At 40.6% G+C, this 15,824-nt stretch overlaps 1 protein-coding gene across 2 annotated transcripts in view; it reads left to right on the top strand.

The window, feature by feature from the left end:
* CSMD1 (CUB and Sushi multiple domains 1) overlaps positions 1 to 15,398 on the top strand; it is a 2,003,711-nt gene extending 1,988,313 nt beyond the window's left edge. For both annotated transcript variants that reach the window (XM_073336216.2, XM_073336215.2), the window contains 2 exons: positions 1,688 to 1,820; positions 12,016 to 15,398. In XM_073336216.2, coding sequence (XP_073192317.1) covers positions 1,688 to 1,820; positions 12,016 to 12,175 — 293 coding nt within the window. In that variant the 3' untranslated portion in view covers positions 12,176 to 15,398. The remainder of the gene's footprint in view (positions 1 to 1,687; positions 1,821 to 12,015) is intronic.
* Positions 15,399 to 15,824: the final 426 nt, after the last annotated feature.

The raw sequence follows: 15,824 nt of genomic DNA, 5'->3' as shown, positions 1-15,824 counted from the left end.
AGGGGTACATGGACGGTTGCAGTGAGCCTCTTAAGCTAACATAAACTGCCTGGAAGCGCGGGACCCACGGGGACAAGGTTGGAGCTCTGACACAAGTGACAATGTCAAACTCCAGGATTGATTTATCTGTTTTAGACTAGCAGTAAAAAATGTGCTAATGATCACATAATTTTGATCTAGCTTAACTCAACAAAAGCCCCAAAATTAAGATTCTAGCTTTAATTTACAATGACAATGTATTGAATCAAAGATAGACAAATACATAAGATCAACAAGTTAGCTTGCATGCTCTCAGAGATATTGATGATGATGAGCACCATAGACCAAAGTGGATCCAAAGGATCATTTACAGCTCATTATATAGCTGTATAATTGTCATAATTACACACACACACTTCATTTTAAAGGCTCAGCATACATGTACAAGATGTTAATAAAATATCCGTGGAAATACACAAATGTTCCTCCCAGCAATCAAAATACAGTAAATACTGGTGCATTGAAGCCCAATAATTCTTACTTGCACATAGCAGCACTATGCTGAAGTGTGACTTCTATAAAGATACCCCAGATTAATACAAACCATGGTAAATAGTTTATTATCTTGAAAATGGTCTTCTCTTCACCATATCTTTACAGAAGCTTATAAATTGCCAGAACTTGATGGAGGATTCAGATATTGAAAAATGTGTAATTCCAGTATTTTTCACCTAAGGGGTGAGGCAAGTCACCAGTCCAGCTGATCCATAGATTTCTGGGAGGTTTTCCATGACTTCACTGGGAGTTGAATTAAGCCCTAAATGTCATATAGTAGTAATAAATAAAATAGATGTACATTTCTTAAAAATATCATTGTACCAAAGCAGCTTGTCTGATTTCCCTCTTTCCCTCTACTTCCCTACTGCAAATACAGAAAGAACTTCAGGAAGAAAGATTTTGTTTGTTTGTTTGTAAAGTTTAGGGGGTGGAGTTGGGGTTCCAAAAAATGCTTGCCTCTGAAAGTGTTTTTTCAGCCTCAGTTATGATCACTTTTCTCTTTCACTGTTAAACTGACTGTAAAATTATCATGATTCTGTCATCATTATATAATATTTTCTTAATATGTTTTATAATTGTCCCTTCCATTTTTTTCATGTGTACCATCGAGTAGTACGTATATCTAACTTACCATTGCCTGTATTCTCCCTTCCTCCTCCTATTTTGGGGTTTTCCATATTCACTGGTTATGACTTTTTTCAAATTAGATTGTAAACTCTTTGGAGTGTTTCTATATATATAACCACCAAGATAATCCTGATGGGGGCTTTAGAGCACTTCTGTAATATAAATAATAATCTTCTGTATTTTATGAATGATGTAATTTTATTAACAAAGTCAGAAAGTGTATTATTGCAGTATCTTGTAAAATAATATCATATGATGAATATTTTTAAGTCTTTCAAAAATTACTTGACTTGATTGATAAAGGTTGCTTTCAAATCACTATAGATAGTTATTCATGAGAAATGCTTTAATGTAACACATTTTGAAATCTCTTATTTCAAATTTAAATGCAAGTCCCACCTCCACCCCACACACTTCAGCATAATGCACTTCATTTTTTCTTGCAGGAGAAAAAAGAAGAATTTTCACATAAGGTATGGTGGAAAATTAGAGATTTTACCTCTTCTGTTTCCTTTATTTTCAGGTCCTTTAAGCACAGATGCAGATCATTCAAATCACTATTATGGCACAAACAGCAGTTCTGTTGCAGCTGCCATCCTGGTACCATTCTTTGCCCTAATATTATCAGGGTTTGCATTTTACCTCTACAAACACAGGTACTGCAAATGTCATATTTTCAATAACCTAACTAGGTTTTTGTATTAATTTGAATGGGCAAATGTTCTGTTAACTGGGGAATTTCATGGTAAAGCTTTTTAATAATCTCCTCTACTCTGAAACAACAAATATGTCTGCAATCTCCCACATAGGGGTTCAATACAGAGCAGTTCTTAATGGTGAACTCTTAGAGAAATTAATCACTGTGTTAAGGAGCAAAGAGCTATAAACCTTCTTGGTTCGTTAGGCTGAATCAGATTGAAATCTCATGTCAGATAATTTATGCATTCATTTTAGGACTTTATTAAATATAATATATGATGCTGCTTTCAAAGTGCTTATGAGTATTAATTATAAAAGCTAGGAAATCCATAAATCCCATGAGGGAACAGACCATAATGAGACTACTTACAGTACTTGCTGAGTAAGCTTATGAAAACCACTTCTAGAACTGGCATAGCTTCTGCTAATATGAAAATTATGCATGTTGAGTAGATAATGTGAACATAAATCCATTTTTTGTCAGAAATTTGGTTAAGAAACCTGAATATTTGCATCTAATACAATTTTGCTAGTACAAATTGGGTAGTATTGGATTAGACCTTTCTGGAACAGAACATCTTTTTGTGACCAGCAGCAATACCATTCTGGCCTTCACCAGTATTACTTTCTGCGAGTAAAATATTGTAAACAGAGTTGGTTTACAAGCCAACAGTCTCCAAAATGAAAAGGAGTACTTGTGGCACCTTAGAGACTGTTAGGGGGTGTCAAGGTTCCTCCCCCACTCTGAACTCTAGGGTACAGATGTGGGGACCTGCATGAAAAACCTCCTAAGCTTATCTTTACCAGCTTAGGTCAAAACTTCCCCAAGGTACAAAATATTACACCCGTTGTCCTTGGACTGGCCACTACCACCACCAAACTAATACTGGTTACTGGGGAAGAGCTGTTTGGACGCATCTTTCCCCCCAAAATACTTCCCAAAACCTTGCACCCCACTTCCTGGACAAGGTTTGGTAAAAAGCCTCACCAATTTGCCTAGGTGACTACAGACCCAGACCCTTGGATCTTAAGAACAATGAACAATCCTCCCAACACTTGCACCCCCTCTTTCCTGGGAAATGTTGGATAAAAAGCCTCACCAATTTGCATAGGTAACCACAGACCCAAACCCTTGGATCTGAGAACAATGAAAAAGCATTCAGTTTTCTTACAAGAAGACTTTTAATAAAAATAGAAGTAAATAGAAATAAAGAAATCCCCCCTGTAAAATCAGGATGGTAGATACCTTACAGGGTAATTAGATTCAAAACATAGAGAACCCCTCTAGGCAAAACCTTAAGTTACAAAAAAGATACACAGACAGAAATAGTTATTCTATTCAGCACAGTTCTTTTCTCAGCCATTTAAAGAAATCATAATCTAACACGTACCTAGCTAGATTACTAACTAAAAGTTCTAAGACTCCATTCCTGGTCTGTCCCCGGCAAAGACAGAATATAGACAGACACACAGACCCTTTGTTTCTCTCCCTCCTCCCAGCTTTTGAAAGTATCTTGTCTCCTCATTGGTCATTTTGGTCAGGTGCCAGTGAGGTTACCTTTAGCTTCTTAACCCTTTACAGGTGAGAGGAGCTTTCCCCTGGCCAGGAGGGATTTCAAAGGGGTTTACCCTTTCCTTTATATTTATGACAGGGGGCTTGTTCCTTCACCCACTTACTTCCCTGGTCCTTCTCTCATGAACAGAGAGCATCAATACCCGAAGTCCAAAGGTGCAAACAATTCGATGTTTATTGGGGTGAACTTCCAGCAAGCATGATTCCAGTTTCCTTCCTTAGTATCCTCCTTCCCAGCTCTGACACCACAGAGCCTTATACCTGTGTCCCTGATCCCATTTCTACCCTTAGCCAAACATGATTCCATCTTCCTTACTCCCATTCCCTGTTCCCATTTCCCCCTTTAGCAAAACATGATTCCAATTTTCTTACGCCCATTTCCTGCTCCCATTTCCCCCCCACACATACCCACCCCCTCCCACCCACACCCACACCCACACCCACTTCCTCATTGACTACAGATTATATAGTAAAACTTGAGTTCTGCTTAGCTATACCTTAACCAATCATTTTCCTAAAATTTAACTAACCAATCCTAACATATTGTAACATGATTATGTAACCAATTATATCCCACCACCTTAATTAGTTTACACCCAGCAAAATTAATTATACAGCAGACAGGAACAATCACAGAACCAGACAGAAATTATACAGACAAACAATAGCAAAGTGGGAACTACAATGACAAGACAACACAGAAGTGAGGATTTCACATCCCAGCTATTGATAAGTGAGTTCTTGCCAGACAGGATGCTATCAAACTAAGTTTCCTTTTACATTTTCTAGGCACTTCCCTTTCTCTGGAGGTGATAGGAATACAATCCTGTCCTGATAGTGCCTAACAGTCCAATAGCACCTTATTTCAATATGACTAGTTTGGAATGTGAGGATGTGACCGTTCGCTTCCCAGCTTATGGCTGCCTCTGCTGTTTAGCCAAAGGCCTTAGCCTAAGAACAGGGCCTCAGACTGTCACAGTAAGAGAAGGCCCTTACACCAGCAGATAGTGATTTTGATTCTTTCTTTTATACCTCTATAATTAGCCAAGTGATAAGAATACACCTAAATTCTTAGAGTATAGGCCTTTACAGACAGGCCTGAATATCTATATCCTAACAGAGACTAACCAATTTATCTGAGCATAAGCTTTTGTGGGCTACAGCTCACTTCATTGGATGCATCCGATGAAGTGAGCTGTAGCTCACGAAAGCTTATGCTCAAATAAATTGGTTAGTCTCTAAGGTGCCACAAGTACTCCTTTTCATTTTGCGAATACAGACTAACACGGCTGTTACTCTGAAATCTCCAAAATGGTATTTACCATACATTTATTATTATTATTATTATTTTATCACCATCTGCTGAGCTCTTTGATTCTTCTTCTTTTCATCATGATATTTCATGATGGCAAGAATGCATAGTGAAGTCCATCACTGACCTATTCCATAATTTCATAACACAGCTGTCCCCCTAACTCAGAATTAGAAGGTATGGCAAGAAGAAATTGCTAAGGGATTTGGAGTTGTGGACTCCAGTGAAAATGTTATAGATCCTGGAGTTTAACAGTGTATTTGACTGAAAAGACTGTTCAAGGAGAACACTTAGATCTCCGGTCAAGAATCTACTTCTGGGAGAGATTGCGCTGTCCAACTTAACCAGCCCTCAGAGTCTTCATTCCTAGGGTATGTCTACACTACGAAATTAGGTCGAATTTATAGAAGTCGTTTTTTTAAATAGTCGTTTGTGTGTGTCCCCACACAAAATGTCTAAGTGCATTAAGTGCATTAACTCGGCAGAGTGCTTCTACAGTACTGAGGCTAGCGTCGATTTCCAGAGTGTTGCACTGTGGGTAGCTATCCCACAGTTCCCGCAGTCTCCGCTGCCCAATGGAATTCTGGGTTGAGATCCCAATGCCTGATGGGGCAAAAAACATTGTCGCGGGTGGTTCTGGGTACATGTCATCAGGTCCTGCTTCCCTCCCTGCCTCTGTGAAAGCAACGGCAGACAATCGTTTTGCTCCTTTTTTCCTGAGTTACCTGTGCAGATGCCATACCACGTCAAGCATGGAGCCCGCTCAGCTCACTGTCACCGTATGTCTCCTGGGTGCTGGTAGACACGGTACTGCATTGTTACACAGCAGCAGCAACCCATTGCTTTGTGGCAACAGACAGTACAATAGGACTGGTAGCTGTCATCGTCATGTCCGAGGTGCTCCTGGCCACGTCGGCCAGGAGCGCCTGGGCAGACATGGGTGTAGGGACTACTTTAGGAGTGACTTGACCAGGTCACTCTCTTTAGTCCTGCAGGCAGTCCTAGTCTACCATCTTTTGGTGAGCAGGCAGGCAATATGGATGGCTAGCAGTCCTATTGTACCATCGTTTGCCGGGCAAGCAGGACATGAGGATGGCTAGCAGTCCTATTGTACCATCTTCTGCCGAGCAGCCAAGAGATGTGCATGGCTTGCAGTCCTTCTGCACCATCTGCTGCCAGCCAAAGATGTAAAAGATAGATGGAGTGGATCAAAACAAGAAATAGACCACATTTGTTTTGTACTCATTTGCTACCCGCTCCCTCCATCCCTCCGTGAAGTCCTGCCTGAAATACTCCTTGATGTAATGCTACTCCTTTTGTTGATTTTAATTTCCTGTAAGCCAACCCTGTAAGCCAACCATGTCAGTCGCCCCGACTCCGTCAGAGCAATGGCAGACAATCGTTCCGCGCCTTTTTTCAAGCATGGAGCCCGCTCAGCTCACTTTGGCAATTAGGAGCACATTAAACACCACACACATTATCCAGCAGTATGTGCAGCACCAGAACCTGGCAAAGCGATACCGGGTGAGTAGGCGATGTCAGCGCGGTGACATGAGTGATGAGGACATGGACACAGACTTCTCTCAAAGCATGGGCCCTGCCAGTGTGGGCATCATGGTGCTAATGGGGCAGGTTCATGCAGTGGAATGCCGATTCTGGGCCCAGGAAACAAGCACAGACTGGTGGGACCACATAGTGTTGCAGGTCTGGGACGATTCCCAGTCGCTGCAAAACTTTCGCATGCGTAAGGGCACTTTCATGGAACTTTTTGACTTGCTTTCCCCTGCCCTGAAGCGCAAGAATACCAAGATGAGAGCAGCCCTCACAGTTGAGAAGCAAGTGGCAATATCCCTGTGGAAGCTTGCAACACCAGACAGCTACCGGTCAGTCGGGAATCAATTTGGAGTGGGCAAATCTACTATGGGGGCTGCTATGATGCAAGTAGCCAAAACAATCAAAGATCTGCTGATATCAAGGGTAGTGACCCTGGGAAATGTGCAGGTCATGGTGGATGGCTTTGCTGCAATGGGATTCCCTAACTGTGGTGGGGCCATAGACGGAACCCATATCCCTATCTTGGCACCGGAGCACCAAGTTGCCGAGTACATAAACCGCAAGGGGTATTTTTCAATAGTGCTGCAAGCACTGGTGGATCACAAGGGACGTTTCACCAACATCAACGTGGGATGGCTGGGAAAGGTACATGACACTCGCATCTTCAGGAACTCTCGTCTGTTTCAAAAGCTGCAGGAAGGGACTTTATTCCCAGACCAGAAAATAACCTTTGGGGATGTTGAAATGCCTATAGTTATCCTTGGAGACCCAGCCTACCCCTTAATGCCATGGCTCATGAAGCCATACACAGGCAGCCTGGACAGTAGTCAGGAGCTGTTCAACTACAGGCTGAGCAAGTGCAGAATGGTGGTAGAACGTGCATTTGGATGTTTAAAAGCACGCTGGCGCAGTTTACTGACTCAGTTAGACCTCAGCGAAACCAATATTCCCACTGTTATTACTGCTTGCTGTGCGCTCCACAATATCTGTGAGAGTAAGGGGGAGACGTTTATGGCGGGGTGGGAGGTTGAGGCAAATCGCTTGGCTGCTGGTTTCACACAGTCAGACACCAGGGTGGTTAGAAGAGCACAGGAGGGCGCGGTGCGCATCAGAGAAGCTTTGAAAGCCAGTTTCATGACTGGACAGGCTACGGTGTGAAAGTTCCGTTTGTTTCTCCTTGATGAAACCCCCTGCCCCTTGGTTCACTCTACTTCCCTGTAAGCTAACTCCCTCCCCACCTCCCTTTGATCACCACTTGCAGAGGCAATAAAGTCATTGTTGCTTCACATTCATGCATTCTTTATTTATTCATCACACAAATAGGGGAATAACTACCAAGGTAGCCCAGGAGGGGTGGTGGAGGAGGGAAGGAGAAGGCCACACAGCACTTTAAAAATGTACAATTTTAAAACTTATTGAATGCCAGCCTTCTGCTGCTTGGGCAATCCTCTGTGGTGTAGTGGCCGGAGTGCCCCGCACCGTGTTCTTGGGCATGTGGGTGAGGAGGCTATGGAACTTGGGGAGGAGGGCGGTTGGTTACACAGGGGCTGTAGCGGCGGTCTGTGCTCCAGCTGCCTTTCCTGCAGCTCAACCGTACGCTGGAGCATTTTAGTTTGATCCTCCAGCAGCCTCAGCAGTGAATCCTGCCTCCTCTCATCACGCTGCCGCCACCTTTGAGCTTCAGCCCTCTTTTCAGCCCGTCACCTCTCCTCCTGGTCATTTTGTGCTTTCCTGCACTCTGACATTGTCTGCCTCCACACATTTGTCTGTGCTCTGTCAGTGTGGGAGGACAGCATGAGCTCAGAGAACATTTCATCACGAGTGCATTTTTTTTCGCCTTCTAATCTTCACTAGCCTCTGGGAAGGAGAAGATCCTGTGATCCTTGAAACACATACAGCTGGTGGAGGGAAAAAAAAGGGACAGTGGTATTTAAAAAAACACATTTTATAGAACAGTGGGTACACTCTTTCAATGGGTACATGGTAAACCTTGCTGTTAACATTACATACATAGCACATGTGCTTTCGTTACAAGGTCGCATTTTGCCTCCCCCCAGCGCGTGGCTAGCCCCTCCTCCCCGTGGCTAACGGCGGGGAACATTTCTGTTCAGCCACAGGCAAACAGCCCAGTAGGAACAGGCAAATCTGACTGTCTCCTTAAGAAAAGCACCCTATTTCAACCAGGTGACCATGAATGATATCACTCTCCTGAGGATAACACAGAGAGATAAAGAACGGATGTTGTTTGAACGCCAGCAAACATACACTGCAATGCTTTGTTCTACAATTATTCCCGAGTATGTGCTACTGGCTGGTGTGGTAAAATGTCCTACCATGGAGGACTCAATAAGGCTGCCCTCCCCAGAAACCTTTTGCAAAGGCTTTGGGAGTATATCCAGGAGAGCCACGAATGCCAGGGCAAATTAATCATTAAACATGCTTGCTTTTAAACCATGTATAATATTTTAAAAGGTACACTCACCAGAGGTCCCTTCTCTGCCTGGTGGGTCCGGGAGGCAGCCTTGGGTGGGTTCAGGGGGTACTGGCTCTACGTCCAGGGTGAGAAACTGTTCTTGGCTGTCGGGAAAACTGGTTTCTCAGCTTGCTTGCTGTGAGCTATCTACAACCTCCTCATCATCATCATCTTCTTCGTCCCCAAAACCTGCTTCCGTGTTGCCTCCATCTCCATTGAAGGAGTCAAACAACACGGCTGGGGTAGTGGTGGCTGAACCCCCTAAAATGGCATGTAGCTCATCATAGAAGCGGCATGTTTGGGGCTTGGACCCGGAGCGGCCATTCGCCTCTCTGGTTTTCTGGTAGGCTTGCCTCAGCTCCTTAAGTTTCATGCGGCACTGCTTCGAGTCCCTGTTATGGCCTCTGTCCTTCATGCCCTGGGAGATTTTGACAAATGTTTTGGCATTTTGAAAACTGGAATGGAGTGCTGATAGCACGGATTCCTCTCCCCATAAAGCGATCAGATCCCGTACCTCCCGTTCGGTCCATGCTGGAGCTCTTTTGCGATTCTGGGACTCCATCATGGTCACCTCTGCTGATGAGCTCTGCATGGTCACCTGCAGCTTGCCACGGTGGCCAAACAGGAAATTGAAATTCAAAAGTTTGCGGGCCTTTTCTTGTCTACCTGGCCAGTGCATCTGAGTTGAGAGTGCTGTCCAGAGCGGTCACAATGGAGCGCTCTGGGATAGCTCCCGGAGGCCAATACCGTCGAATTGTGTCCACAGTACCCCAAATTCAACCCAGCAAGGCCGATTTAAGCGCTAATCCCCTTGTCGGGTATGGAGTATGGAAATCGATTTTAAGAGCCCTTTAAGTAAAAAAAAAAAAAAGGGCTTCGTTGTGTGGACGGGTGCAGGGTTAAATCGATTTAACGCTGCTAAATTTGACCTCAGCTCCTAGTGTAGACCAGGGCCTAGTCATGTCCAGTTCCACAACGGGGAAATCTGTTGTACGATGTCAAGGAATCTACAGGAGATCATCTTGGAAGCTGGAAAGTGAAAGGCAAGAGCTGCCAGACTATGAATCGATTGTTAGGAAGGGGGATCTAAGCATTAAACTAAATTCAGCAGAACTGTACTAGACTTACAGCCAAAAGGTCTTATTGGAGACTAGTTTAAGGAAGTTTATGATGTGTTATGTGAACACTGGAGGCTAAAAAATTGGGATTTTTGCTTTCTACTTGGTCCAAACATTTAATGAGAGACTTTAAACTTGGTTTTCAGGAGAACAGCTGTATGTATATTGTTTATGCAGACCTGCCTGTTTTTATCAAATACAAATAAATGAGTGAAGATGTTACTTGTTAACTTGATATTTGACTGACCATTTTCCCTTTTCTGTATTTTCTACATATGCTATGCCAGTAAACCAAGATTTTTAGACAGTTTTTCAGTGTCCCTTTCAGACTCCTCGGAATTAATTATTGACACACAGGTCCATATGAAAACAAAAGAATATCCATTGACATCTCACTATTCTTAATTTTAGAAAGGCATCCTAGAGGCACTGCTGAGGGAGAGAAATGAAGGTCGCTTTAAACTCACAGCCCAGGGGGAGGGTAGCTTTAAGGAAGCTAGGCTGCCTGAGGGGTTGGAGAGAGAGCCAGTGTAATTTAGATAGTCCTAAGGGCCTGTCTAAATTATAGCCAGCTTCTGGGGCTGCCCCAAGAGCCACAGCATAGCCTAGAATCTCCACAATGAAAGTGCTGTGGTTCTGTCCCCAGCAAACTCTTCTGGTCTCCAGCCCCATGCCCTCATCGAGGCTTTTGAGGGGGATTTCAGAGGGTAGATGTATGGCTGTTTTCGAAATGTCTGTGCCAATAGACGTCTATTCCAGCTGGAACCAGGGCTTTGGGGTTCCTTTACATAGTAGCAGCCCTTTTCCCTGGCATAAAGGGGCCAGAGCAGGACTGAGGACCTCAACCCAACATGCACACTTTACCAACTAACCAAAACAAAAATTGAAAGAGATAAAATATACTTATATTTAGGAAAACTCCCAAATAAAGATTGACAAACACATTTTTCTGTCTCTAAATGGAAAGAAAATAGTACTTTGCAAATTGCAGAATTATTTTCAGGTTATCAGTGTGCATAAATGGAGAACTTTAAAACAAAAACTAATCTGGGTAGATGATCTCTTAATTACTATCTACAATTCAATCATTTACAAAAAGTTTATGGTTCCATTCTGCCTTTGCCAACAGTTTCATTCTTAGATATTTTTTTAAATAAGTTTAGATGTATTAAAACCAAACCTCTAAATTATAGAATTCCTGATTGATTTTTCTTCCCCAATTCAGACAGCATTGCAATTCAAGTGAAAGAGATTTGGGAGTAGGCCACTTATTTACATGTCTAAATATAGAGTGGGATGCCTTACTTTTGGAGCCCAGTCTGAAAATGTTTATCTAATATTTTCCAATCAATTTAACGGAAATCTTCTCCATCCCTCCATACTCTCCTTCTCCATCCTCTGCTCTATTAATTAATTTTCCTAAGCTATATATGGATTATCCGCTTTCCTCCCCAGTTTTGCTGCCCAGACTAAGATGTTGGTACGGAAAAACATGAAAACCTCTGGCTTCACAGAGATCCAGGGAAACTGGCTAATTAAATGTGCTACTGTGATTCTGATACTAAAATCCTGTAAAAATATCACACTATTAGAATAATTGTACTAAATGTTTATTTTACTAAAGTTGAACTAAGTGCTTAAATTCTGCAGAGGAATAAGAAGTTTTTTCTCCCCCATTCTGCTTATGGCAGTTGTACGAGTCTTAAAATGAAGATGTCAGTAGAAAATATTAAGTACTGGTACTGATGATTTTTCATCCCTTTCCTATTCCAACTCTCTTCTGTTTTGGCTGTCATTATTGGCACTGAAAACAGACTATAAAGTTATCATGCTACTGACAGATTTTGCTAGAGAAAATGTATAAGTATGTTTGGCTTACATGTTTCTGTTCCTTTTAGTGTCAGCTCACTCCTAGAAATTTTTGTTCTCGTCATACTTCAATACTTTTTATACATAGTTCCCGTAATTCCTGTTTTGTGAGGTGTGCTCCCTCTATCACCGTTAAGAATTGCTGCAAAACTAGTATGGATCGGCTGCAATAATTACAAAAACGTGTAGTAGTTATGAATTTTTCTTTTTAATGTTTATTGATTATGTGTATTTTTTCTTTCCCTGTTTTCAGAACAAGACCAAAAGTACAGTACAATGGATATGCTGGTCACGAAAACAGTAATGGACAGGCTTCATTTGAAAATCCCATGTATGACACAAACTTAAAGCCCACAGAGGCAAAGGCTGTGAGGTTTGACACGACTCTAAACACAGTTTGTACAGTGGTATAGCCTTCAGTGCCCAATATGACTGATTCATAGCCATACCTCTGATGGACAAGCAGTAATTCCTTTGGTGCCATATACCAGTTTCCCTTCTTCTCTTGGCTTTGCTGCTGTAATCTTTAACATCTTCTGTTGGCATACATGCAGCTAAATTTTTCTGGTAAAACGTGACAGTCTTCTGGGGATCAGAAAAAGAATATTTTTTTCGTCTTAAAGGTGGATTAAAATGCTTGGCTGTATCGGCTTCAGATCAAGGCACACTCTAAGGAAGACTGTCAAGTCATGCCAATTTGTTATATTTAATGCCTCAGACTTTCATATTTGTATGTGGCTAGATGCCTTTCAATGCAATCTTCTGGGCACTTGGATAAATCCTTTGGGTACTGTGACAAATGATAGCACCACAGATTATCCCCAAGAATAGGAACATTTTGAAGAAAAAAGCTTTCTTGAAGGAAAAGACAACCTTCCTCAAGGTTGCACACACCTACAAATGCTTTACCATTGAAATCTTGTTACAATTAAAGCAACCTACGGTACATCTCAGATGTTCATACATAAGGCGGTTTGCAAATTTCCCAGTCACCTGTTGTATTGCAAAATGTTAATGCACAATTTTTTGCACTAGTGTGTTATGAATGACTGAGTAAGATACTGGTAAAAAACATACAGGGTTTATATACACAATCCATTGTATATGAACATTCACTCACTCTTGGTCAAGCAAAACATTCCATTGTAAGTTTACTTAGTGTGGTAGAGAATGACCCCCATACTTTAAAAAAGGTTAAAAAAAAACTTGTGCGATGGAAGAGAGAGTATTTTTATTCTTTTTCATTATCTGAATTTCTCTGTAGACATCAGTACAAATCACTGGAGACTTCCAGCCAGAAAGACCCAATTTCTAGTAAATCTTCCTTTCCAATAATATTTTCTTCCAAAATCAGTCATTATTGTCAGTATCATACAATTTAACAGCAGGGGGGTTAGCAGCTATTGCTGCTTGCCATGTACAAATGTGAATAGTAATTTATTTTAGATAGCTCATAAAGCCCGTGAGCCTGTGCTCACAATACAGTCTTCCCTTTTGCATTTTTTCCATTTTTTCTTATGATATGACATCATTTTCTGATGTTACACTGAACTAAAACACATTACAGTAGCATAGGTAAACCCAGTGAAAATTGTCTATAACAAGCTATCATTAATTTTCTACGCAGAACAAAAGCAAAATATTCAGCTGTCTTTGCTATCTGTTTCTTTTTGGGTTTTTTTTTTTTTTTTTTTTTTTTTTTGAAAAACACATTGATTATTGCTTTTGTACTCATACAGTTTGACAGAGAAATTTTGAGATTTGTAAGTATGAATTGTTGGCAGTAATGTAGCTAATGTTTGTTTAGGACTATTGGTAATTTTTTTGGAAACAAAAATAGGAAACAAATATATTGGTGATTAGATTGAAATATCCCTTGAAAATTGTCAAATTGCAGGGAATAATATCATTTGATTTTAATAAGACATTGAGCTCAAAAACTTAGATTTTTTTTTTAGAACTGAAGTACAAAACAACTCAATTTTTAAATTCTGAAATCCAAATTTATCATTGACGATTATGAAAAATGTTTCTGAATTCAATATGGGGAGAGTCTGGCTATTCAACATAACACCAAAAAGAACTGTTAATCCAACTGATAATTTCTCAGCTAATGCTGTAGCACAGAAGAAGTTTCAAAAGTAATCCTTGATCAGTTTAGAGAATGCTACATCTTTTAGATGGCAAATACCAGCAATACTATCAAGTATCCTAGGGCCTCCAGCAGTTATTTTCTTCACATCAGTAAGAAAATACCAAGATCATGTAATAAGTAATCCTTTTCAGACAGTTCCCTCTTCATTTTTGTTGGTGGTGGTTTTGCATATTAATTTACATTTATGTGTCATATCCTAGAGATCTGTACATTTTCTCAAAAAGACCAAAAATGATCAGATCAGAATCTGTGTCCATTTCCTCCCATTTCTGCTGCATTGCACAGGCATTTATTTTGTTAAGAGAGAGCGTCCCACAGCTTAATGGGTCAGGTCATTAGCGGCTAAACTGAGATCCCATATGTGGATTCATAAACCTAAGATTTTTGTCAGCTTTTGAAAATTTGTACTACTATTTTGGGAGGTGTTTTGTGGTGGCAATGACAGGAAAAATCCCAAACTTGACTAATTCAAAAGAGATGTAAAATGCTAACTAAGTCGCCTGTATTGATGCTGTCTAGTCCTAACTTTCTGTCCTCCTGTCCAGTGATCTATGTACATTGAGGATCATGGGAAAAGGAGGAGGGATTCATAAAAGAAAACAGAGATATCAGAATAAATGATTTTGCTTTTCATTTTATAGAGTCCTGATCCTGCTAATCCTTTGTCAGGTCATTATATGTTCATTGCACTGATCGGGTTAGCTCTGACTCCTGCAGTTATGTGATGGAGGGTTGTGTGTATGCGCAATTGTACATGGTGCTTCATCAAACTGAATCTCTGACAACGTTGTGGAGCAGTCAAATAATGGCAGTGAGGAAATCTGCTTTCCGAGGTACCTGCAGAAGACTCTTCCCCAAGGTTGACCAGGCCCATACAATGGGCAAAGAATACATGCTATAATTTAAAAACAAAAACAAAACAGGTTATGTGCTTCAAAGCTGTTTAAAACTGCTGCTTGTATCACACATCTTGCCTTTCTCCAGGCTAGCTGCAATAATTTTTTTTCTTGTGTAAAATATTTTGTAAACAAACAAAAAAAAAGCTGTTATAAAGGGATGGGGCTGATTGGGGGGAGGTTGGGGAAGAATGTCGGCATTATGATCAAGTCAATCTAATTTTCATTCCCAGTATTCCATTCTGCCATTTCACTACATGCTGCTGTGACATGAAGTAGGTGCAAAAGAACTTTTTGTACAGAGATATATTTTTTATGAAGAATTTGTAAAATTATTAAATATGCTGTACTTTTTTGATTAATGTAGGTAACTTGTTAAAATAAATGTTTTTACAATACAAAAGAAAAAAACGTAATTTTCCCAATAATGTAAAATGTACCATCTCTAGCTAATTTTCAGTTCTGATCCTATTACACATGTATTCATATTAAAGTGGCCTGTTAAAATACACAGTATTCTTTTTTGACAAAAACAAATAAATATTATAAAAGATTGTAATATAGCCTGTGCAATGACACCTATCTTGAAAGCAAAATCAAAGTTCTAATTAAATATTTAATTTTAGATTTCCATCTTGTGTGACCTATTCTTATAATTTTTATTTTTTCTTACTTGCATATATATATTTTAAATCTCAAGTTTGGATTTTCCATTAAGATAGATTACTAGGTGGACACTTGGTCTTGGCATTTTGAATAAGATCAAGAGTGATAACAGGTCATGTCAGATACTGGGTAAAATTTGCAGAAGTGCTTTTAAAGTGACCTAGGTACTAAATCCCATTTTCAGCTGTGATTTAACTACTGAGGCTCACAGTTTTAAAGGTATTTAAGCATTGATCCACTCAGCATTGTAGCACCTACCTGATTTAGGAGCCTAAGTCTCATTTTCAAAAGTGATTTAGGCATAGAGTATCCTAAGTCCCAGTGACTTTCACTGAAACTTATGCT

Source organism: Lepidochelys kempii, chromosome 3 (assembly GCF_965140285.1).
Source record: "Lepidochelys kempii isolate rLepKem1 chromosome 3, rLepKem1.hap1, whole genome shotgun sequence".
In the NCBI taxonomy this organism is placed as follows: domain Eukaryota; kingdom Metazoa; phylum Chordata; order Testudines; family Cheloniidae; genus Lepidochelys; species Lepidochelys kempii.
The sequence above is the reverse complement of the archived record's forward strand: the minus strand, read 5'-3'. Positions and strand labels throughout refer to the sequence as shown.